Source organism: Castor canadensis, chromosome 14, assembly GCF_047511655.1.
Source record: "Castor canadensis chromosome 14, mCasCan1.hap1v2, whole genome shotgun sequence".
NCBI lineage: Eukaryota > Metazoa > Chordata > Mammalia > Rodentia > Castoridae > Castor > Castor canadensis.
Window position 1 is genome coordinate 3,418,667 of NC_133399.1, and position 26,002 is coordinate 3,444,668.

Consider the following 26,002-nt stretch of genomic DNA (forward strand, 5'->3'; position numbering starts at 1 on the left):
CTCTCCTGATCTCTGGATTTCCTATTTGGTATAAGGTTTTTCTATCTAGTACTGAATCTTCAGTACCTTCTCACTAGCTCTTCTGGCTCTGTGCCTGGGAGATACTAGTGATTGGTGACACTAGTACCGCATCTTCACATTTGTTAATGGCTCTTTTGTATTTCCTGATCTCTTTCTTTCAATATTGTTGTTTTACTTTGTGATTTATTTTTATTGGTATGCTTTGATTCTTTTTTGCTTTATCATTTGTGTCTCTATCAGATGTTTCCTTGCTTGCTGTTATTACAATACTCTACACAAATATCTTACAGTCATTATATTCTAACTTCTTCTATCAATATTTTAGATGTAGCTACTTAAGAACTCTATCATTTTATGTGTTTCCCTTTGCACAGTTTATGTTATTCCTGTTACAGTTTATAGCCTTGGGTATTATATATGTACCCACTTACAAAATATTATCAGTAGATTTGTATTTAATAATTTGTCACTTTAATCCTGAAGTTTCATTCTCTCACACTTGCATGCCAATTTTAGCATCCTTTTATGTAACTGTAAGAACAGGTACCATTCTTTTTAGGGCTGATGTTATCATAATGAATAGAAGTTGAAACTCATGACTGTGTGCATCATTTTAACTGTTCACCTGTACTCTGATGACTCAGATGAACTAGGATGATACTTTGGCCAATAATAAAATTAATATTTTAATAGCAAGATCCATAACTTCTGCAGCCACTATTGCTGCAAGCCTTTCTTCTAGAAAAGTAGTGCCAGTGTTCAATTCCAGACATAATATGGCAGGATAATATAGTCAGGGACTGAAAAAGATGTGTATATTTGTGAAGATTCACCTTCTCCTCTAGCTGAAGGAATTCAGAATCTTTTATTAGTAAGTGAATGCAATATACTGATAAGATCTAAATGGAGTGAATATCAAAGTCAGGGGTGGCCTGAACAAGGAGAATGTGAAGCCTTTTAACCTGTTAATATGAAAAATGAGGTTTTATATGTGCTGTGGAAAATGGGAAGGTCCAAGAGATCTACCTTCAGAACAGACATGATTCAGGGAGGTAAAAGTACTTTAAAGACAATTGTAGCTGGGCACTTGGAGCTCATGCTTGTGATCCTAACTACTCAGGGAGCAGCGATCAGGAGGATCACTGTTTGAGACTAGCCTGGGCAATATAGTTCAGGAGACCCTATTTCAAAAATATCCAGCAGATAAAAGGACTGGCAGAGTGGCTCAAGTGCAGAGTACCTGCTTAGCAAGTATGAGGCCCTGAAAACCCCAGTACCTCTAAAATAGCATATAAGTGAAGTACACTTGAAAAGTCAAATGCCACTGAAAGTCAGGTTTGTTGTATTGTATCTATAAAATTTGGTACTGACAGAATAGATTGTTCCCTTAATACTTTTGTTGGGACTCTACCTTCCTTGTTCTACACTTAGGAAAAAGCATTATAAATGATTTATTTTTTATACAATAATTATTATCACCTTCATTCCTCTTAGCACTTTTCACACTGCTTATACCTTTCAATATCTGTAGACCTGGAGTAGACTTTTTAATACAGTAATACATTTATGGTAAGTTGAGTTGAAGCATGCATGTTTTCTGGTTTTATCGTGTGTGCATGGTTTTATTACTTCCTATGTATATATTAGTATTGTTAAGTGATTTTTTTGGGGAGACTGTGGTTTGCACTCAGGACTTCGTGCTTGTTAGGCAGGCATTCTGCCAGCCCTTTTTTGTACTGGGTATTTCTGAGATGGGTCTCATGAACTATTTATGAGGACTGGCTTCAAACTGTGATCCTCCTGATTGCTGCCTCCTGAGTAGCTAGGACTATAGGCATCAACCACAAGGCCTGACAAAAAATGAACTTTTAACCCACATCCCATAGGCAGAGTAAGAGAGCACACTGAACTACAGACTTATGTGCCATTGAAGAATGTTATGTTCTAGGAAGAACCTTGTTTTTGAACTGAGCACGGTGAGTATATAGATAGGCAGAGGGGTAGAGAAGAACACATAGGAGAAGGAAGATTATAATTCTGCATACGCAATTGACTACGAAAGGTACTATAAGAATTGAGAAAATGGAATAATTGGTGTTTATACCTCATGAGCTAGGGGCTTTGCTTAGGTGGAAAGCAGAAATGCAAGTGGGAGAGATCCTTCTACTGCTAATGCTGAGATCTTTAGGGGAAGAGGGCATTGAAAGCATATATGGAAATGTCACACCAAAACCCCCTGCACAAGTTTTATGTACTAATAAAAATGTTTTTTAAAAAGGAAAGCAGATATCAGTTGCTGGGAGTCTAGGAAGAAGTTATTAACACTGTCCATGCTTCCACAAATCTACACAGTAATGAAATTACAAGCTTAAGTTGGGTTTGGCTCCCAGTTGTAGAGCCAACCATGATTGTTGGTTTTGGACATGGAGCCAGACTACATATAGGATGTCAAGTGTATGGTGGAGCAAAACAACTCACATCATGGCAGGGAGCAAAAGTGAAGACACAGAGGAGGCTAGGATCCCATGAACTCTCTTCCAGGTATGTTTCCAAAGATCTGAAGACCATGCACTTGGCTCAACCTCTTTTTTTTTTTATTCATATGTGCATACAATGTTTGGGTCATTTCTCCCCCCTGCCCCCACCCCCTCCCTCTGCCCCCCACCCCCTCCCTCTGCCCCCCACCCTCTCGATACCCAGCAGAAACTATTTTGCTCTTATTTCTAATTTTGTTGTAGAGAGAGTATAAGCAATAATAGGAAGGACCAAGGGTTTTTGCTAGTTGAGATAAGGATAGCTATACAGGGAGTTGACTCGCATTGCTTTCCTGTACATGTGTGTTACCTTCTAAGTTAATTCTTCTTGATCAAACCTTTTCTCTAGTTCCTGGTCCCCTTCTCCTGTTGGCCTCAGTTGCTTTAAAGTATCTGCTTTAGTTTCTCTGCATTGAGGGCAACAAATACTATCTAGTTTTTTGGGTTTCTTACCTATCCTCATACCTTCCCTGTGTGTTCTTGCTTTATCATGTGATCAAAGTCCAATCCCCTTGTTGTGTTTCCCCTTGATCTGAGGATATGAGGGAGAACATACAATTTTTGGTCTTTGGGGCCAGGCTAACCTCACTCAGAATGATGTTCTCCAATTCCATCCGTTTACCTGCAAATGATAACATTTCATTCTTCTTCATGGCTGCATAAAATTCCATTGTGTATAAATACCACATTTTCTTGATCCATTCGTCAGTAGTTGGGCATCTTGGCTGTTTCCATAACTTGGCTATTGTGAATAGTGCCACAATAAACATGGGTGTGCAGGTGCCTCTGGAGTAACCTGTGTTACAGTGTTTTGGGTATATCCCCAAGAGTGGTATTGCTGGATCATATGGTAGATCAATGTTTAGATTTTTAAGATTGGCTCAACCTCTTCAAGGTTGCAACATATTCCATTAGTACCAAATGGGTCAAAAAATCTCACACATTGGCCTTTGGGCGGCACTTGTTGAAACAACACCATGGGGGAAGGAATGGCAGTGGTTTGTCAATAACTACTAAGTTACAGTGACTATAAGGAGGAATATTGTTCTGCACAGGCAGATTGGTTGAGGTTTAAGTCTAACTGTTTGCTTCTAGGCCTTTATCTGGGCAGTATTGGTTTGGCAAGCATGGATGTTAGAAATATGAGGGCACTGCTGCAATCACAAATCAGGCAGCTTTCTTTTTCTTCACATTTAATACTATTCATGTCAACTTCATATCCCTCTGAATATTATGTCCATTAACAATATATAGATATATATATGTATAAAATTGTTTTTAATACATTGGTTTGCAGGGCTGGCAGAGTGGCTCAAGTGGTAGAGTGCCTGCCTAGGATGCATGAGACCATGAGTTCAATGCACACTGCCAAAAATGCATTCAGCCTTTCCACATTTGAAATTTCTGAATATACGTAAAATTCATCTTTTCCTGTGGGATTAATATTGTCACATTTTCATGCCATTTTCACATCATTTTGCTCTTGGTTTGGTGTGCATGGAGTTCCTGGAGACAGAGTGTAATTTCTACTTATTAAGAAAGCCTGTGGAAGTCAGGCTTGGAGAAGGACTCGTGCAAACATTTTCCTGAAGAGAGGGATTATGAATATGACATCTTCTTTTTTTTCAGAACGTTAAAATGACTCCATCTGAGAGTCCCTCTGTTACCATGTGTTGAAGGAAGTGGAATATACATCCGGGGAGTAGGGCACAGCAGACATGTTGAGACCCTAGAGTTTAATCCTTCAGTGTCACTGACCTGTGCAACAGAGATGAATCGGTTCTGGGGCTCCATTTCAGGGTAAAGCCTGGCTCTCCAGCTTGGGAATATGCTTAAACTTCTGAATAGTGGTCTTCATGATGACCTTGGATAAAGCCTGCTGCTTGCCTGAGCTGGTTCAAAGTTTTATTTATTTATTTACTTAAGGCTTTGCTCCAGAATCCTTTGTGCTGGTTGAAAAGCTCCAGTTTCTCCTGGTACTTGGTAATTGTATTCTTTTGTTGGCAGGTTGTTACTTTCTTGGCTGATAATGGATACAGAGTGATCTTTTGTGATAGATCTTTGCCAATGAATGCAACTGCTTGATTCCTAGTTCCTGAAGTGGCACAAAACCAGGCCTTTGCTTCTGTCCAGAGAGACCTCATCTGGCTTGGCCTAGGCCCGACTCTCTGTGAGATCAAGGGCTGTCTCCTTGAATACTGAGTGTGGAATTCTGTCAGTAGAGTCTTGGCTCCATTTTTACATGGAAGAAGCAATGTCCACTCTCACTGGAGTTGGAGAATTTGTTGTTCTTCAACAAACCCTACACATTCACATTGGAGTGAGGTCAGAAAAAGGCAGTACAGGCCGGAACCTTCCAATGACTCTGGATGAGTGTTTCACAATGGTTATACTTGAGCCTGTAGAATAGGAAGAAGTAATGTGTATGGTAGGAAAAGAAGTAGTATATATGGAGGTCCCAGAGTGAAATTTCCTGGTTGTTCAGGTTTTTCTCTCTCTCTCCTTGAGACTGAGCTGCCATGAGCTGCATCTGCACAGAGGCAGAGGTTTCTAAACATGGGAATGTGTTCAACTTTCTCCTGTACTGCGGTAAAACAGGCAACTTCCTCCAGTGGCTTCCCTTTTTAGAATCTTGTGTTTGTGTGTATGTTTTGTTTTCCTGTCAAATAGCTTTTTACTTAAGCAGTTAAGAATTTTTTTTCTGTCATGGGGTGAACTTAAATAAGAGGTATTGAAAGCACTTATGTAAATGTCACAGTATACCCATGTACACCAATAATATGATAATAAAAAAGAATTTAAAAATATTTGTCAAGATTTGAGTGGAAGATTTTAATTTTTTCTGGTTAGAACCTAAGTGGATAAAATGATGAGATTTTAGGACAGAAAGGGAACTTAAAACTTTTTTTAATACTAATTTAAAATGAGAATATAAATATTACTTAAATCTCCATGCAGGTGAATAAAGAGGTCCTGATAAACTCTGGTGTATTTCTTCCATCTCTGGTAGTTCTGCACAGAGGTCTGACCAGGTGGTGTCTTTTATTGTACATTCTTCATCATGTCACCATCTGTTCTCCAAGCAGAGTTTTACTTGCATTTATCTGTGAATTCTTCATGTTAATAATGTCATACTCATGTCATTAATAATATATGGAAAAGGTGTCGTGACTTCTTTCCTCATTCTGTCACCCATATGATGGCATATAAGGCTGTAGTTCAGTCTCTTCAGTAAGTCATCTACATACCTATGGGATGAGGGTTCAAATTTTCCTTTTTCTTTCTTTGAGGTATTGGGGTTTGAACTCAGGGCCTACACCATGAGCAACTCTGCTAGCCCTTTTTTTGTGATGGGTGTTTACAGGATAGGTTCTCCAAAACTGTTTGCCTGGGCTGGCTTTGAATTGTGGTCCTCCTGATCTTTGCCTCCTGAATAGCTAGGATTACGGTCATGGGTCACCAGCGTCCAGCCCTCTCTCTTTTTTTCTTTTTGGTGGGAGAGTAGTTTGAACTCAGGGCTTCCTGCTTAGAAGGCAGGTGGTATACCTCTAGAGCCATGCCTCCAGTCCATTTTTTCTCTGTAATTTCTGGAAATGGGTATTTGTAAACTATTTGCCTCTGCTGGCCTTGAATCTTGATCCTTCCAATCTCAGCCTCACAAGAAGATAGGATTACAGGCATGAGCAACTAATGCCCAGCAATATTTACATATTGATGGTGTTGATTGTCATTCTTCATTTATCCTCAAGTTCTAATGTATATTTCTTGTATAGGTAAATCAATTCAGATTTACTAAGAAGTTTTGATAGTATGTGAATTTGTCATCAGATCTTTCATGAATGGTGCTTGTTTCTTGTGTGGTTTGTCAAAACTTGGAATGACATAATCCATTCATTTTTGTCTAGCATTAAATGGCATTGCTGTCTGATTTTTGTCTTGTTTCTGTTGGTTACTTTTCATGTTACCCGTTCTTCATGTTATATGAAATTGTTCCTCTTTCTACTCATGCTGTATTAGTTTACTATGACTCCTATGTAAGAAAATAGTGGGTGTTAGTTTATTTAACCAGTGTTACGCAACCTTGTTACACTTCACTGTTAATTCCAGCCTTTTTTTGTTGCTTTTGGGGGAATTTCTATGTAGAATGATGTCCTTAGTAAGCAAAGGCCGTTTTAGTTATTTCTGCTTGTCAGTTTCTTTAACTAGTTATTCTCATCCTGTGTTTTCTCTGCATCTGTTGATATGATCTTAGGAGTTTTATTCATGAGCTTGTTGAAGTGATGGGTTTTACTAATTGACTTGCTTTGTCAGCATGGTGTTTTGAACTCAGGACCCCACCCTTACTAGGTAGGTGCTCTTATGGCTTGAGCGACTCCCTAAGCCCTTTTATTGTGATGGTTATTATGGAGATAAGAGTCTCTGGAATTATTTGCCCAGGTTGGCTTCCAGCTGCAGCCCTTGTCATCTCTTCCTCCTGAGAAGCTAAGATTATAGGCATGAGTCATAGATGCCTGGCTATTTGATCTTTCAGTGTTCTGTTAGTCTTGCATGATGGGGATTCCTACTTGCTGGAGGTATTCTGTTCATACACTGATATATGGAGTGTCTACCATGAGTTCAGCAGTTTTCCTCTGATAGTGAGGTTTGGTTCCAGTGCCACATGCATAATAGGTAAACACTCTACCACTTTAGCTACCCGCTCATCCCTGCGAAAGATTTTTTTGTTTTTCTTTCTTAGTTTTGTTTACTTGTTTGCTTGCCTGTGCTTTGAGAGGTGTTCTCCCTGTGTAGTTCAGGTTGTTCTTGAACCCAAGATCCTCCAGTCTCTTCTAACTAGGAAAATTTGTTCATCTTTATTCATGAGATAATTGTCTGAAGCTCTTGTTTTTTGCAATATCTTAGTTTGGTATGGTCCTCATTACATGTGATCAGTTATCTCTGCTTCTATTTCCTAGATGTTAAAGAAATAGATATTTATATTGAATGTGGGCACAAACCTGTGAGACCATGTGAGTCTAGTCTTCTGAGTTTTGTATTTATTGATGATTATTTCAATTTCTTTTATATATAGAATTATTTGTCTTTTTTATCTGTTTGCATATGAATAGTTTTCTTTGCACTGTTGGTCTTTTATTAAATTTGTGGGTGTAGAATCTTTTATAATACTTCTCTCTGTCTTTTTAATGTCTGTGGCTTTAGTAGGTATGACATTGTTTCCATAGTCATGTTAATAATTTTTATTATTGGTTGTCTTTCTGCTAAGTTGGCCAACAGAATAGTTTATCGTTGTTGATGATCTTCTACTATTTACTTATTTATTTTTTGGTGCTGCCTGGGTTTGAACTCAGTGCCTTGCACTTGCTACTCAGGGATGTAAACCACACCCCCAGACCAATTGATTTTTTAAACAGCTTTTTGTTTTGTTGATTTCATTTTGTGTATGTGTGTGTGTGTGTGTGTGTGTGTTTGTGTTTGCTGGCACTGGGATTTGAACTTGAGGTTTTATTTTTACTTATAGAGCAGAAGCTCTGCCACTTGATTCATACTTTAGTCCATTTTGCTCTGGTTATTTTTAAGATGGGTCTCACAATCTATCTGCCTGTCTAAGCTTAGATTGCAGATGTGAGCCAGTGGTGTCTGACTGATTTCTTATTTGTAACTTAATTGATATATCTTGGAATGTTTATTTTCTTGTGCTCCCCTGAACATCATCTTCCTCTGGTTTGTGTGGATTTCTTTTTTTTTTTTTTTTTTTTGGCAGTATTGGGGTTTGAATTCAGGGCCTCATGCTTGTTAGGCAGGTGCTCTACCTCTTGAGCCATTCCCCAGCCCTTTGTGTGGATTTTGAAGACAAAAGCTAGACCTTTGAGTTGAGATCTTTAATTTTTGTAGTATATGCATTCACTGTTTTAAATTTCTCTTTCAGAGCTGGTTTTTATACATTCCTGAGTTGAAGGGAACATGTAAGTTGATAGCAACAAGGAGATTGAAGCAGGAGTACTGGAATTTCCAGACTAGGCTAGTATATGTGGCAGAACTGATTCCAAAACAAAAATAAACATACAAAAATAATCCACCTACAGGAACTTATGTTTCCATCATATACAATAAAAAACATAAAACACAAAAGAAATCAAGTTAAAAACTCTACCCATCATTATAACAACAAAGATATGTACATTGATTTTTATGTTATTTGAGCTAAAGGTGTGGCTCAAGTAAAAGAGTGCCTGCCTAGTAATCACAAAGCTTTGATTTCAAACAATACTGCAACAATAACCACAAGACAATGTCTTTTGAGCCTTCCCTTCCATACCTGTTCTATTTGAAATTTTATTGTTTAATCTTTTCGTTGTGGGTTTTCCAACCTGATTCCTGCTATTGAGTTCCAATTTTATTCCAGTATGTTTTGAAATCATGCCTTATATAACTTTTATTCTTGGTTTGTCTTTGTTTTATTTTTGGGTTACTGGAGCTTGAACTCAAGTTGTCATGCTTGCTAGGCAGGCACTATATTATTTGAGCCACCCTGCCAGCCCTTTTTTTGGTGGGTATTTTTTGACATAGGGTCTCCTGAACTATTTGCACATGCTGGATTTTAAGCATGATCTTCCTAATCTCTGCCTCCTCAGTAGCTAGGATTATAGGTGGAAGCACTGGCACCCACCATATGATTTCTGTTCCTTTTGATTGGTCATTTTAAATGAAGGCTTTTGTTGTTGTTGTTTTCTAGTCAGTCTGGTGTTTGAACTCAAGGCTTTGTGCTTGCAAAGCAGGCACTCTACAACTTGAGGTACATCTCCAGCCTATTTTGTGCTGCTTGTTTGGAGAAGGGATGTAGAGAACTTTTGCTCCAGCTGACTAACCACAATTCTGCAGATGTCAGCCTGCCTTGTACCTAGGATTATAGGCGTGAGCCACCGATGCCTAGCAAAACAAGAAGTTTTAAATCCAAAAGTAGTAGAAAGAAAGAGATAATGAAGATCAGAGCTGAAATTAATAAAATGTAGAGCAAGTAACACTACAAATGATCAATGAAACAAAGATTTGGTTCATAGAATAAACATGACTTATTAATATTATTATAAACACTCTGGAAATCCTCATCAAGATTCCAAACTGGATCTTTGGCAATGTTTAGAGTCAGCATGTAATGTTCTTCCTGACTCATCCATGTCTTGTTTCATACATGACTATGACAACAAAGATGGCTACCACTGGGAGAATGTTCTCTGATATTCTACAAAAAAGTGTAATTTTTCTGAATTACTTCTCATGAGCCTTAGTTTTTAACTAATGTTGCTTTTTAAAGACTGAGTCAGATGATTTCAAGTGTTGTCGCTCAGGGTAGTCCCAGAGAAGGTGCTCAATTTGCCAAAAAATAAATTTGGGCAGGAGGTGTTAAATATCTGTTTTACCAGTTATTTATAGATTCATCATTGAGCGTATGGTTTGTGTTGTGATCAGGTAGGCTCTCCTTGATGAAGATTTCAAAACCCTAAAAATAATTATGGGCATCACAGGAGGAAACAGTATATTTATGTTAGAATATTTTCAACATAACTGTTTTAGAACACTGTCCTTATCTTTTTTTTTTTAATGCTTCTGAGGTCCTCCCCAATGCAGTACCTAGATACCAGTTTGCATGGAAATTTGTCTTCATCCAATTCTCTATAACATTCAGTCTCAGGAGAGTTTGTTTTAGTATTGTGAGTGCTAAGTAGTATAATGAACTTAAGTTAAAAATATGATTTAAGCCAGGCAGCAGTGGCTCATGCCTGTAATCCTAGCTACTTAGGAGACTTAGATCAGAAGAATCAAGGCTCAAGGCCAGCCTAGGCAAATAGTTTGCCAGACCCCAACCACAAAATAACCAGAGCAAAAATAGACTGGAGATGTGGCTCAAGGAGTAGAGGACTTGCATTGCATGCATGAAGCCCTGAGTTTAAACTGCACACTCACCAAAAAGAAAAATATATATGTATATGTACCCACATTTGTGTATATATATATATATGTATATATATATATATACATATATGTATATATATACATATATATATATATATATATAATTTATCCAGGAATGAACATGTAAATTCATGGTTTGTCATCAGATTGATACCCAGGTCATTTTTGATGATAGAAAGATTTGTAAAATATTAGTAATTTCCTGTGGTGGCAAAAATTAACCTGTCCTTTCCCCTTGTTTTTGGAGCACATCCTGAGTTGTGTAGACCTTATACAGCATTTACACCATATGTCAGACAGTAGGCAAAGAATTACCAAAAAGGTCTGGGTAGAAATCTATTTAATCCCACACCAAATACTAATTTTCATTTTAGAATCCATGTACAAAAGCAGCAACTCAGTTACACACTAAATGTGAGAATACTCTCATCTTGTTTACACTGGCTGGCAAAGAAGGTGGAGTCATGGCTCCTGTGGTTGGACTTACTGGCTCAGAAGCAGTGGCTGTACTTACATGCCTTTAATCCTGTATGAAACTTTATCTGCTATGAAGTGACCCCAGGTGCTTGTGAGGACAGCCCTTCATAGTCCCCTTAGTGTCTGTGTAGCCCTTTTACTTAAGGATGGTATTTGGCTTCTTTTTTATTTCATTTGTAGTATTTGCTTAGTAACCAAAAGGTGTGGTTTATGGGCAGAATGGGCTGGGTTTACTCTGGGTTGTCCTGTTTCTCAGGACCAGATGAGGCATACCCAAAGCTTTCCGCCTGCTCATCCTAGTTTCTGGAATCTTCAAGTGTTTAGTCATGGGGTGGGTAAGCTCTGTTGTGTGATGCAGTGTTCTACAGTACAAGCATCAGTGTCTACCACCTTCCTGGTCTCTACTTTCTGCAGCTTGGCTGTGCATGTAATCACTTGCAAATGCACATTCCCCTTCCCAGAGCATTCAGCTAGCTTCCCTAATTCTGTTCTCAACAGGAAGAATTTCCACTCCCACTTGTGTCTCTCACCCATTTCTCACCACATGGAGCTCTGCACTTAATGTTACTCAAGGCCTTTCCATAAGAGTTAGACCAACACTCCAGGCTATCATTCACTGAATCAGCATCTGACCCTTGCTGGGAGTTCCCTTTAGAAAGGGCAATGCAAGAGCCTTTCTCTCCTCAATTCCCAGAGTGAGGAACCTGTCAAAATGGTCTCCTGCCAATGTACCTCAATGAGTGCTATGATAAAAAGAGCTTTCCTAGTGCCAGCACGTTACGCAGACTCCACGTGTCTTTAAACTAACTCTTCTCCATACTGAGATCAAAGTTAATTGTAGTTTCTGAGTCTCTTGATTCTTGAGTTTCACCCCTGTCCCATGCCAACCCTGAAGCTTTCTCTCCCTATGCGCATTCTCTGTAATTTATGACAGCTTTCTATGTTTGTCTGCTTACAATGAAACTACACTGCATCTTTGTTTTTGTCTGACCCTGCCCTTTTCCACTATGAACAACACATGCTTAATATTTCTCTCCTGATCTCTGGCTTTTCTATGTGATAGAAGGATTTTCTGTCTAGTACTGAATCTTTGGTATCGTCTCGCTGTTACCCTCCTTGAATGTTACTTGGTCACAAGCTGTTCCTGCTCTGTGCGTGGGAGATACTAACGATTGACTGGTGCTATTAGCCCACCATCTTTACTTTTGTTAATGGCTGTTTTATACTTAATGATTTCTTTCTATCTTGTTGTTTTACTATGTGATTTGTTTTTTAGTGGTATCGTTTGATTCCAATTTGTCCCTCTCTCAGATGTTCTTTTCTTTGCTGTTCTCACAAAGCTTTATATAAGCTATCTTATGGTCATTATATTCTACTTCATCTGTCACTATTTTATATATAATTACCTACAAGGATTCATTTTTACTTGTTTCCCTTTGTACAGTTTATGTTATTCCTTTTATACTTTATATCCCTGTGTACCATTTGTGTATCCACTTACAAAATATTACAGGTACAGTTGTTTTTGTTAATTGTCACTTTTACCCTAAAGTTGAAAATTATTTACATGGTGTCTTAAGCTATTAGAGTATTCTGAATATGGCTATAACTTACTTTTGCCCTCTGGATTTCATTCTCTCACATATTCATGCCAATATTAGCATCCTTTTATTTAACTGTAAGAACAGTTACCATTTTGTTTAGGGCAGATGTAATGGTGATGAACAGAAGTTGAAACCCACGACCTTGTGGATCTTTTTAAAAGTTCACCTATCAGAGCTCCCATGACTTTAGTAACCCTCTTCACACTGCTGACTAAGATGAAAGGAACGGGGGTGGTACTATGTGCAATAATAAAATTAATATTTCAATAGCAGGTGCCACAGCTTCTGCAGCCATCACTGATATAACCCTTTCTTCTAGGAAAGTAGGGCCAGTCCACTGCCAGACATAATATTGCAGGACAATACATTGAGACAGTGAAAAACGTGGATGGTTTTGATCCGCATTTACTGCCTTAACTACCTGAATGAATTTCTGAATCTTTTATTAGCAAGTGAATACAATATACCTTTAAATTCTGAATAAAATGAATATCAAAGTCAGGAGTGGCCTGAACAAGGAGAAGGTGAAGCCTTTTAACCTCTGAAAATGAAAATGTTGTTTTATATGTGCTGTGGAAAACAGAAAGGACCAAGAGATCCACTTTCAGAGTGGACGTGATTTAAGAAGCTAAAAGACACTTTGAAGTTCACTGGAAATTCCAAGTGCCACTGAAAGCCAGGTTTATTGTACTTTGTCTATAAATTTTGGACTGACTTGATAGACTGTACCTTAATATTGTTGTTGGGACCATCTGCCTGCCTTTCTTCTACAGTGAGGAAAAAGCATTACATATGGTTTATTCCTTTATACTAAGTATTATCACCATAACACCTCTTAATCCTTTTTCACACTGCCTGCAATTGTTACTACCTGTGCACCTGTTGTAGACCTGTCTATATATACAGTGATACATTTATGAAACATTGAGTTTAAGCATGACTGATGTGGTTTTTATCATGTTGGCATGATTTTATACATGTGTACAGGGCCAATAGGAATATGTTGAGATAAAGTTGTAGTCATAAAGTATTACTTTTAGAGGATGTAATTAACTTCTGCATGGCATAAGTCTTCACGTAATGTATTTGTAAATTATTTACCGTCCATGTTTAGAAACTAGTTTTTGATTTGAAAATTGGTGGATTCATACAGCCAGCATTATAGGCTATTGGGGATTAGGGTATAATAATAATACATTTAGTAACATATAAGGAAAAAGTTATTTGTATATTGTATATTCACTGCCTCATGGTTTAGCCTGATCATTCTTGTTTTATCTAGTCATGGAGGTTCAGTTTTGAACAATACTGAGTTCTCCTAGCTCGTTGTTTTACTTTAATATTTGAGTTCAATTGCTATTAGATGTCTGTCAGTATGTCAGTTGTAGGGCATTTGACCTATGATTTAAATAAAGAAAAATAATTTTATATTCCCTCAAAATGAAGGTGAAGAATTTAACTGGAATTGTTTCTGTGTCCTATGAATAGGATGAGATGAAATTGCATAGTAATGAACTATGATATTTTGCACGTGAAACCTCTTTGTGGTGGGTTTCAGGACCACACGTCTCTTTTTATTAGCTTACGAAGTAAAATTCAAACAGAGAGAAAGAACTAAATGATTGATGTTATAGTAAAAAGGGAAGTAGAATGGAAATATCTGGACAACTCTGTCCATGGAAGGAATCAAAATTTATACTTGGGGTGCAATGCCAAACTTCTGTCCAAGTGATGTTCCTTAGGATATTGGTGTGGACAGAAGGAAGTCACATGGATGAGTCAATGGAGGAATGTGAAGGGAATGTGATCTTCAGATCTGAGCATCTCATCACAGGCCAGTGTTCTAGTGACATGAGGGCAGAAATATTTGGTGGATTTGCCTGAGGACATCAGTGGAATATAGATGCTTATTTGCCAAGACCACTATGGATCTCTATTACTTCTTTCCCATTCATTAAGCAGCAGCCCCCCTAACCCCCCGCCAGGTGTAGCTGAAGAGGGATAGTGTTCAGCTCATTCCACTGCTCCGGAGTCACAATGGATAAATCTTGGTCCCCGTGGTATCAGTTCTCCCAGCCACAGAGTAGAAGAGCAGGGGATGATTGACATTCTGCACATCTACTGCATATCTGAGGGTGTCCATTGGCTCACACAGAAACCTAAATGAGGGACAATCCATCATGGAGAGACCCTACTAAGGCAAGGATCTGGGGAATTGTGGGCTTGGGGCTACTACAGAGAGTCTCTCCAATGGCAGTAGGTGTACATGGGTGTGTGACTCATCTGTGAGACCCCCAGATCTGTAGATCTGACGATCTGACATTGACCTCTGATGGTCTCAAGGATATTAGTTATGTGCATGAGAGCTTCACAGGTTCATGCTGTGAAGAACCACACTCTTTACCCAGATTATGCTTTGGGGCTACTTGGGCTTTGTGAGTACAAACCTTGCCCTGCTGTGCCAAGGGATAGGATATTGGGTCAAATGGTATGGTAGTAGGAAAACCAATTCCCCGAATTCTAGACTGTGTGAGTCCATCTTTCAGAAAAGTAACATTTAGCTCTTATGTATAATGAGGCCAAGTGCCTGACTTTTGCAAAATAAAGCCATCCTACCCATAGCGTGGGTGATTGCTGACATGATAGTATCCTTAATACAGATAAAGATTGAGAGTATGTAATCATATATCTTTGCCAGAAACTGATTTTCTGTGTTCCTTATTTTATGAGTCTGTAATCAGTTTCGGTTTAGCATAAAGTAGCAGAGTAAGGGCAGGTTTGTATTATTTCTGTTGCAGACTTAGAGATGTATAAAATGAACACTGTGGGAGTTGCTTGGCCATCTGTAGGTTGACAACTACTCTGTAGTAACCAGTAATAAACTCAGTTTCTCATCAGGCTGTACTTGTTGGTGTCCTTCTTTAGTTTGTTGTCATCATTCCCATCTCCTTGAGAAAATTCATACCACATCCCTTATCCAAAAGTTTTTATTCTGATGTTTCAACTCAACCTTGGTCTGAAAGTATTACATGGAAAATTCCACAAAGAAACATTCATAACTTACAACTTTTGAATGTTCTGTTCTGAGTATTGTGATTAAAACCTGGCATCTCACTTCATCATTCAACTGAGTTCAACTCATCACCCAGCTCTTGCATGATGTTACATCATCACAACATGAAACAGGTTGAGTACTGTATAATATGATATACTAAAACAGAAAACAACTTTGCAGTACGTTAGGTTTTGTTGCTAATCTCATAGTGTGCATAATATGTAAACTTTTATCTTAGAAATGTATAGGGAAAAGCAGAGTATGTGTAGAGTTAACAGTACTCCACTATTTTGATTATACATTAGGGGTCTGAGACTGCATCGCTTTCAGATAATTATGTTCTACAGGTTGTATTTTCAATCTCATTATTTAGAGGAACATTACTCATGTCAGACTATCTTGAGCATCTCTAAAACATGAGGGGCTAAAGTAGAACTGTTGGAGAGAGGTGGGGTGAGCAAGTTTCTCCATAAGACCTGAGAATATGCATTTCCAAGAGAAGCCATTCTTCTACCCTGAGATGTAAATTATTGATTCTGGGAATTATTCAGACATCGCCTCCCATCCCCCCAGCTCCTGTCCTCCATCTTATGCTACCTTGAATTTAAGGGTTCAATCCAGCTCTGTCTCTCCTTGAGTTTGGTGCTCCTCACCCTTGGCAGTGGGTGAAGTCATGCTGGTTAGGATAAGGGGAGGAAGCCTTTGCTAAGTGCTGGAGAACAGAGTGGAGGGTGCATTCCTGAATGATGCTAAGCCCACCCTGACCACTGCAGACTCTGGAAAAACCTTTTCTGTTCTGGGTTGGGTTATTGAAGTATACCATGATAATCCCTTGTGTGAAAGAACACAACAGATACATAGCACTGAGACTGAGTTCAAGGTGTTCCTCTGGTGTTTACACCTTCCTGTGGATGACATCTGATTGTATCAAGCACTTTCGGCCACTTTCTGGAAGGCAGTGAAAGTATATAGGGACCATGAGGGAAAAGATACAAGGACAGAATTGGGCTTACTTGGGAAGAGTCACCCAGCCTATGGTGGGATTGGACAGCTGAAGAGAAGGAAGTCCTCCAGCTTGGGAAGACTTTCCCTGGGCCTTTTGCCCATTCACTGTGACTTATAAGTTTGTCTTTTCCTAGGTCTAACTGCAGTTACATTGTCAGTGGCTGTCTATCTGTGATGATCTGGTCATGTTTTAGGGAACATATGGTTGAGTGTGGAGATAGTTTTTGTTCTCCTGATGTGAAGGCGCAGAAATACTTAGTAGCATCTAGTGGGTGGATTCCAGCGATGTTACTGAGGATCATGTAAAGCACAGGACAGCCCCCACCACAAGGAAATATCCAGCCCCAAGTGTTGGCAGTGCTAAGGTTAATAATACTTGTTATAGGTGGATATGCCCTTGCTGTTCTGCCCCATCCTCATCATTTCCAGATCATACAGAAGGGTTTCATGCCAATGTTTTGGTGCCAGGTTAGAATTGAGGTCTTTTTGTAGGTTCAGCATATACTGTTATCATTGAGCCATATCCTCAGCATCATGGCTACATATATTTAAGACAGGGTCTCACTATGTATAGCCAGGCTGCTCTTGAACTCATGATGATCCTCTTTCTGCTTACCAAATACTAGGACTACAGGCATGTTCCAACATGTGAAGCAAACAAAAAACTGTGGTTCTGTTGTTGAATCCCAGGGCCAGATGTGTACTGGGTAAGTCTTGTACCACTGAAGTACATCCCTAGTCTTTTAAAAATATGTACTCTTTTTTTTTTTTTTTTGGTTGGGACAGATGTTTGTACTCAGGACATCTTGCTTGCAAGGCAGGCCACAAGTCCAGTCTGGTTTGCTCTGGTAATTTTGGAGATGGGGTCCACATTGACCTAGAATCATGATTTTCCCGATGTCAGCCTTCAAAGTAACTATAAATATAGGCAGGAGCCACTGGCATATGGCTACATGTATTTCCAATGTGACCAAATGGAATTGTATGAGAGTTCATTCAATTTTGTTTTATTCTATTCACTAAAAATTGTTCTCAAGATTAATTTATGTTTTGATGTGGATATCTAATTCTCACCAGTGCCTCCACTGTTTGCCTCTATCTCATCACAATCACCTTCTCTTCATGTTCTCTTCTCTTATGTTATAGCAAGTGTAGGGAACATAAAGCCTCACTTAAGCTGCAAAGTTTTTCTGAACTTTGGGCGTAGTGCAGTTAAGAATCAGTGAGCTACCAAATCTCGAGTACAGATAAACAGCTGTTGCCAACACCAGGACACCATCTGTATGGACAGGACTGACATGGCATGTAATCAACACAGTGTCCAGTATGGCTACACTTAATGCAAAGATGTTATGATGTCTAGAGCAGCACCCACTTTTGGGTGTAAACAATCAGCAAAGGACTAAATAACATCAGAGGGGAACACCCTGGAGGAAAAAATCACATAAAAAGGATACCTGCTGAGGGCACAACAGAGTGTGCTCTCTAATGTTCTCTGATCCTCACAAGCAATGTATGGTAGCATCAAGGGACTCCCTCCTGCATGCACCTCTTCTTGCCAGGGGGACTCTCTCTCTCTCCCGAGTAAGATAGGTACTGCCCTGTGATAGCTCTCCCTCCTGAGCAGATTAAGCTCCTGGCCCTCTCAGCCCGAAGAAGCTGACTGCTGCCAACTGGGCAGGGCTCCCCTTTGGAGTGCTGGCTTTGCCTGCCAACAGTCTGAGCCCAAACGATCTGATTGCTTGGTGGTGCTCCATCCCATGGAGCACAAGCCTTACCTGCTGCGGTGCCCTGCAAGGTGACTGACTGTGTGCTGATTCCCTCTTGCACCTTGTAAGTGTGCTTTTAAAGTGTGACTATATATTGCATTGACTCAAATGTCTGTGTGGTCTTTGAGTGACATTGCCATGGTTTCGTTAACTCTACCCTAAGTCTGCCTTGGGCCATATCCCAGTTCCACCCAGTATTGACATTGCTAACTCCCTCTAGAGGGGAAAAGGATGAAATCCTGTTTAAGACAGCAAGCTTCTCCATTTGCCTCATAAAAAATGCATGACATGAGAAACATTCTCTTCTATGTTGCCTCACAAATATGTGAGACCCTTTTACATATACAAGCAGTGTGCTTGCCAGTGTATACACAGCCTGACACATCTTTTTGTGTTCTATCAGCAAAGTTCAAGGACTATTTACTACTCTAGTACAACCAATTTGGGGCATTTTCTCATTGTGTAAGTTACATTAATACATAGCGTAATGCGTTTGCTTGTTTTTGTTTTCTTAGTTTGCTTGTTTCTTTGTTATGAGACAGTGTTTTGACATGTAACCCAGATGGGCCTGGAACTCTTGATCTTCTGAACTGATCATTCCCAAGTGCTGGAATTACAAGTTTACACCATCATGTATGGTTTCAGTTGCTGTTAGTCCTTTTTGCGCTGAATCTCTTCCTTCCTCCCTTGCTTCCTTCCTTCCCTCCCTCTCTTCTTCCCTCCCTCCCTCCCTTCCTTCCTTCCTTCCTTCCTTTTCCTTATTCCTTCTTCATTCTTTCTGTCTTTTGGTTATACTTGCATATTCCTGGGCAATTCTTTTGCAAAGTATTTGCTTATATCCTGTAACCACTTTTTTCCCCACTTAGGTTCCAACTTTTTTATAATGTTCTTGTTTTGTAGATAATTATTTTTATCTCTGATTTGGACAAAGAAATGTGTTTCTCCAATATTCCACTTATGTCTTAACTTTATCCAGGATTTTTTACTTTGATCAGAAGTGCTGAATATTAAGCCACATATGGTGGTATACACCTGTACTTGAACATTTATGAGGCTGACTCATGAGGATCAAATGTTTGAGGCCAACCTGAGGTTTATAATTCCAGGCCAGTGTATATCTCAAAAACATATATGCATACACATGGACATATATCACATGAATGTCATGGTAGGTCAGAGAGTAATATTAGAGGGTCAAGAGATGAAGAGAATAATAGGAGCTGAACAGTAATTAAATATATTTTGTGTGTATTTCAGTACCATAATAAAGCCCACTAAAATCTATTAAAGTTAGGCATGAAGTTTGGATGGAGAAACGAAAGAGTCACAGAGGCTTAATCTGATCACAGTATAAAATGCACATGTATGAAATATCACTTTGGAATCCCTTTGTATTTTTACCGTATACAAATGTAAGGATGATACTGCATCAAACCATACAATTAAAAATCTTGTTTAAAAATTGTCACTGGTTTTGTTTGCAGTCCAGCCCAGACAAAAAAAAATCATCATTTAATATGTAAGCATCGAGCAGTCTGCCACATTTTCCCTGTGTGCATGGATGAATGAGTTCTCAGACATCTCAACTTCAACAGTTGTGTGATTATCACTAACTGCATATAGAGGACAGCTGAATACATCAGAAGCCAGAAATGGTGAGAATGCAGTCTGATTCTACTGTTAGTGCTATTCAGCCCTAGGTCCCCTGCTGCTTGCAATATGGGGCCAGGAAGTAAATAGGAACTCATCGCATCTTCCCTTGAGGTGCCTTCATCACACCCATCCTGTCTTTTCCCATGAGGTGACTTCATCACAGCTTGTAGCCTTGGTGTGTGTGTGGCTAACTGCATCACCAACCTGTATCTCCCACACTATGTGATGATGGTGAGGTGGTCATTGAACACTTACCTCATATTTATGGAGTTTGTTTTCAGAGGGGCATTGCTCTGTGCTGTTCTCATCTCTCTTTTCTCTAAGGTAGGGCCCAGTTTTCCTATGAGACTTTGAGTTTCAAGACAAGCAGTGTATAAATTCCAAGACCTGATCAGTGACTTAGTGCTGCCCATAAATGCCTAAAACAGAAAAAAAAAACCAACAGATTATACAAAAAAAAAAAACATAGATTGAACAATATACTTGTGAATGATCATTGATTGGGTCATTGAAGTAAATGGAGGAGAATTTTAAATATACCTAATGTGAAGTGAAAATGAAAACACAATTTACCAGACCCTATGGGAAACAGCCAAGGTGGTTAAGAGAAAGATTTCTAGTGAGTGCCTACATTAAAAAAATATGAAAGTTCTCCAATAACTTTGAAAGTAGACCATACAAACCAGAATGAGTAGAAGGAAGACAAGAGATCAGAGGTTGCCAAGCACTGGTGGTTCTCACCCATATTCCTAGGTATTTGGGAGACTGAGATCATAGATGGCATTTCCCATGCAGCCCAGTTAAAAAAATTCATGATACCCCATTTTAACTAAGACAATTGTGCTTGGAGGGCGATGCCTGTCATTCCAGCTCTTTGGAATGATTGTGCAGGATGGACTGGGCCATCCCAGTCCAAAGTGAGACTCTGACCCCAAAATAATCAGATTAAAAGAACTGATGGTGTAGCTCAAGTGGTAGAGCACTTTCCATGTAAGCAAGAAGTCCTGAGTTCAAATTTGAGTACTACCAAAACATAAAAATAATAAAAATAAAAACCAGAGCTGAAATGAGAACCCCCCCACCCAAAAAAACAATACAAAGGATCAAAGAAAAAAGAGCTGTTTTATAGAAAACAGAAAAAGATTTGGTAGGAATCCTAAGTATTCCTGTGTCAGTATGCTGTTGTTATGGTCACCATGTGGTCACCTGCCAGACTCATCCCTTTCCTGTCCCATTGGTGAGTTCTTACCATGTCTCATTCCTGTCTTATCCTATACATGACTACTACCCTAACACTTTTCCTTTTTTTTTCTGTGGTACCCACTAATCTGTATTCTTGTATTTTTGGCCCCTTGGAATTTGCAAAAAGTATTATAGCTATTCTCTTAAAAGTCTTCTGGGCTCTGTGTTTGAGTATTTCACATATGCTCATGAGTCTTGCTGACCTGCCCTGTTTTCTCAATTGTTTCAGTTGTCATGGTGTTGGGGGCTTTTTCAAGATGATTTTCTGGCCTGTGAATAATAGTTCAGGTTATTGTCCATAACACATTGAATGGGTATTAGAAAAAAATACTGTAATGTGGATTGTGTCCTAATTCAAATTAAAGAAATGTCAGTGGAGTGGGTATCAGTTGCCACTCCATTCAAGCATTATGCTTTGCTTCTATATTCAGATTTATTTTTTATTTATTATTATTTTAGTGATACTGGGTTTTCAACACAGAGTCTCATTTTTGCTACGCAGGTGCCACTTGAACTACTTCACTAGACCCCCTTTTTTGTTTGTGTGTTGGGTGTTTTCAGGATAGGTTCTCCCAAACTATTTGTTTGGGCTGGCCTCTAACCATGATCCTCCTGATCTGTGCTCCTGAGTAACTAAGGCTTGGAGGGGACTTTTGGAACAAAAAAATTTAAAGTTCAGAGAAGCAGTAACTGGTTTTGGTTATCAGCTTTGGAACCAGGGCATCTAAAGGAATTCTTGCCCCACTAAGGATAACAACCCTTTGTTCTTTATAAAAACTTTTATCATGTTGAACAGAGTCCACGAAGCAAGCATAATGAGAAGCGAGTTAATGGGACTAACATTTGTTACAGCAGTGATTACTGATCAAATCCTTTGACAGAGAAGACCCAAACTAAGTTGATACCCACAATTCCTCCCTTTTCTTTTATTTACAGTTCTTTTCTTCAAACTTAACTGGTATTATCTTTTGGTCAAGCCTGGCCATCTAGTCCCCATCTGTATCAGACTGGACATTTTAAGAGGCCCTCATTAGTTCATTTTGTTCTTTAGTCTTGTCACTTATATTTTATGACTGTTTATTATTTTGGTGAGACCCCTTTTTGTTTATTTTGGGAAAGTGTTGTGCCTCAGCACCTCTGTGCAAAGTTGATTTTTTTTATGTCTTTTTTTCTCCTTTATTTAAAACAAAGTTACTTTTGTTATTTGTCCCTTTACATTTACATTTCTAGGGACATTTTTATTTCACTTTATTTTTTACAATTGTCCCCTCATATCCCCTCCCTCTCCAGAGGTAACCCTGACTTCTGTCAGGAAAAGGGGCGTTGTCTCGGAGTCCCAGAACAGTCAGTCAACGTCTGAGATGTTGAAAGGAGCCTGTCAAGGGATCTGTGACACCAGGAGGAGGTCTTTGGCGTGTGTGGCTGTGTCTCCACCACCATTTGGAGCTTGATTGTCTCTAACCTTGAAGAAACAAACTTGACAAGCAGATTAAGAGACCAGGTGCCGAGTAGAGGGAGGAACCAGGTTATCGATGGTAGTCAAGATTAATTTTTTTAAAAATACTTTTAGCAGGATGTGTTGGCTATGGTACATTTTTTTTAAAAAATGTCTGGACCTGTGGTTTTTTCTTGCATTGAGTAGAATTACCGTGGCAGAAATACGTTATCAGTATATATATATATCCAAGAAAACCCATTGTTTAAAAAAAAAGATAAAAACAACATCTTTAAATATCAAAGGACATGTCCAGAGTCACTTTGTCTCTATTTAAGTAGAAGACCCTGGCTAAAAATACGAGTTTGTGCCTGGAAGGGCCTTAATGATGGATAGCCACCCATGCATAAGAACCATTTCCTCAAACCTCTTGTCTTTGGTTATTTTTGAGAGATCTGGCATGAGTGACTCCCTATGAATGCATTCCCCCCTTGTCTCCAAACTGCTTGTCTGAACAGTCTCCTCTGAAGATCTTTCTCCCATTCAAGTACTAACCAGGCCTGACCCTGCTTAGCTTTTGACATCAGATGAGATTGGGTGCATTCAGTAGAGTGTGGCTGTAAACTGAAGAGCTTTCTTAGTTGGTCATTTTCATTTTTTGCAATGAGGATTTGGTTTTTCCTAGAATTTTTGATTTTGTTCCCTCATGGGGGGAACTAACAAGCAGATCAGATGGGATTCAGTGCCAACTAGACCCTTTTGGCCAAATTTAAGCAAGAAAGAAGCTTAGAAGGAGTGGCCATTAGGCAGTAGGCTTCTGGGCAAGAACAATACAAAACAAAATCCAACAAAGGCAGTCATCCTAAAAACTAATCTGGTTGACAGATAAGTACTTGTTAGTCATTTTTTTTATGGACTCAATTGCAAATTCCCCAGAAGGATCAGAACTGTAATGACCAAGGCTTCACAGAGCAATGGTTAAAATTTTGATGGACAATTTCACAGCTAACAGAACAGTATATCAGTATCATTAACTTCTTTTTTACACTGTTACCTAAGTTTTGTATTTTAGAAGTCTTGATATACTTGAAAAACACAAATATATTTAATATGCAGGAGCCAGCAACAGCATCAGCATCACATCTTTATAGAGGTTTTATATATATATAGTTATTTCTCTTGGAGGAAAGCCTTTGTGGGGGTGGTGGGCAATGTCAATAACCCCAAATAGCCTAGTAACAGAAACATTTCGGGTACTGACAGCATTAGAATTACCCAAGACAATAGTTATTTAACCATAATTATGAGGTCATCTAGAAGACTTTACATAAACCAACTCTTAAACTTTGAACTTTTATTTAGTTAGGACTCAGTCACCTCACTAGTGAAAACCCTGCCAGAGAACAAGTAAATATTCATGTGACTAAGTGTGGAGTTAGGAATCCTAATGGCCAAGAATCATGGCTCAGATATTGATAAGGGATCCTTGTCCCAGATTGCTTACATTAATAGATGGCTTGTGACATACAGCAGGATCCCACCAACCTGTAGTCAATGGAGCCCCCCTAGAAGAACAGGCTCAATCTGGCCATCCCAAGCTATAAATTTCCTCTGCCCAACAAGTGGAAGGAGTAGGACTAACACATCTACTATGTTGACTTTAATTAAACAAAAAAAAAAAGAAAGAAAGAAGAAAGTACTCAAGACCTCCAGTAGTGCTTCTTTTTGAGTTTTTTCTTTATCCTATCTGGAGGGTGCACTTTGACTTTGTTTTTACTTTGCTTTACATAAGTAAATTTGTTTCAACCCTCTTATCTGTGCAGCAGCACAGCCTGTGCTCAGCTACCTATTGCTGAGCACCCTGTGTTTTAATAAACTCTTTCTGTCTTGATAAGTTTTTGGATCAATCTGTAGCACCAAAAATCTCTGACAGTTATTTTGACAAAACAAAATCCTTTTAGATAGATTTTTTGTAAATGTTGTCAAGAACAGAACAATATTTTTAAGAATGCCTTGTTATGAGCTCAGAGAATTAAGTTTTTGTTTCTTAATATCAGTGTATTAGATTTTGACTTTACAAAACCTTTAATGTAGCTTTTAGATTTTCTTCCATTTAATTATTTACATAAGCATTTATAAATTCCATCTTTCTATGATCATGACAACTTACTTTGTAATTGTTGAGACCTTGCTGTGCTCTCATTTTAATAAATAGTTCCAGTGAGATGTCAGAATTACTGTGTGAGTGCCTATACATGTAGATAAAGAATGAGTGTGATAACAGAAATGCATTCACATTTGGAGAACTTATCACTATGTAGGTTTCTTTCAAAAAGCATCTTTTTCTCCAGTGATGTGATTCTCACAGTTCTTCTCACAGATATATGTTGGACATTTTAGGAGCCACTGACCTTTGAAGATGTTGTGGTGAACTTCACGCATGAAGAGTGGAGCTTTTTGGATCCTTCCCAAAAGAGACTCTATCGAGAAGTGATGCTGGAAACCTGCAGGAACCTGTCTTGTATAAGTAAATTTGACATTACCATCTTATTCAAACTGTGAACTACTGTTTTTCTCTTCAGTGCTGTTGCCTCATTTTGAGTATAAAATAATGAACATTTTGGTGAAGTACTGCATGATCATATTATACTATGAAACTAGCTGGGATCTCAAAATTTTTCTGTCATACCAATTAAATAATAATTTCTCTCTTTATATCTATATTAGGAACAAAAGAGGATAAAGAAAACATTGAAGAAGATTGCAGAAATCCCAGAAGAAATATGAGGTAATTTGCACTCACAAGAGTGCATGCCAGTGTTGTGGCATGACAGGAAATTTTAAAACCATGGAAATGATGGCAATATTAGCTGTAAATTGATTTACAGGGAAAATTTTCTCTGGAAGTGCAAAAAAGTCTTAGTGTCCAAAATTAGAAGATTCAAAATGAGGTTTGTGTCATTTTTGGTAACATGTGGAGCCCCTTCAAGACACAAGAGACACTTTTCAATGGCTCAGTACTCAAAAGAACAAAACAAAACTCTATGCTTAAACTTATTAACTGTATTGTATCAGATTCCTTCAGGATGTGATTTTCATATCCATATTAAATGAAAAGGAGTTCTGGCATAGACTGGAACCCATCTCTTTATGTTAATTAATGTAGTTGTAAGTCCAACCTGATTTTGATAAAAGACATCTCAGAAAACTGAATTTGAACGTAGTAACAACATTCA

The 26,002-nt window shown here is 38.6% G+C and overlaps 1 protein-coding gene across 1 annotated transcript in view; it reads left to right on the forward strand.

Annotated features, from left to right (window-relative positions):
* The window catches only part of LOC109680401 (uncharacterized), a 33,471-nt gene that overhangs the window by 4,456 nt on the left and 3,013 nt on the right, over nucleotides 1–26,002 (forward strand). Inside the window, exons 2-3 of the mRNA XM_074053684.1 lie at nucleotides 25,167–25,293; nucleotides 25,494–25,554. Coding sequence (XP_073909785.1) covers nucleotides 25,167–25,293; nucleotides 25,494–25,554 — 188 coding nt within the window. The remainder of the gene's footprint in view (nucleotides 1–25,166; nucleotides 25,294–25,493; nucleotides 25,555–26,002) is intronic.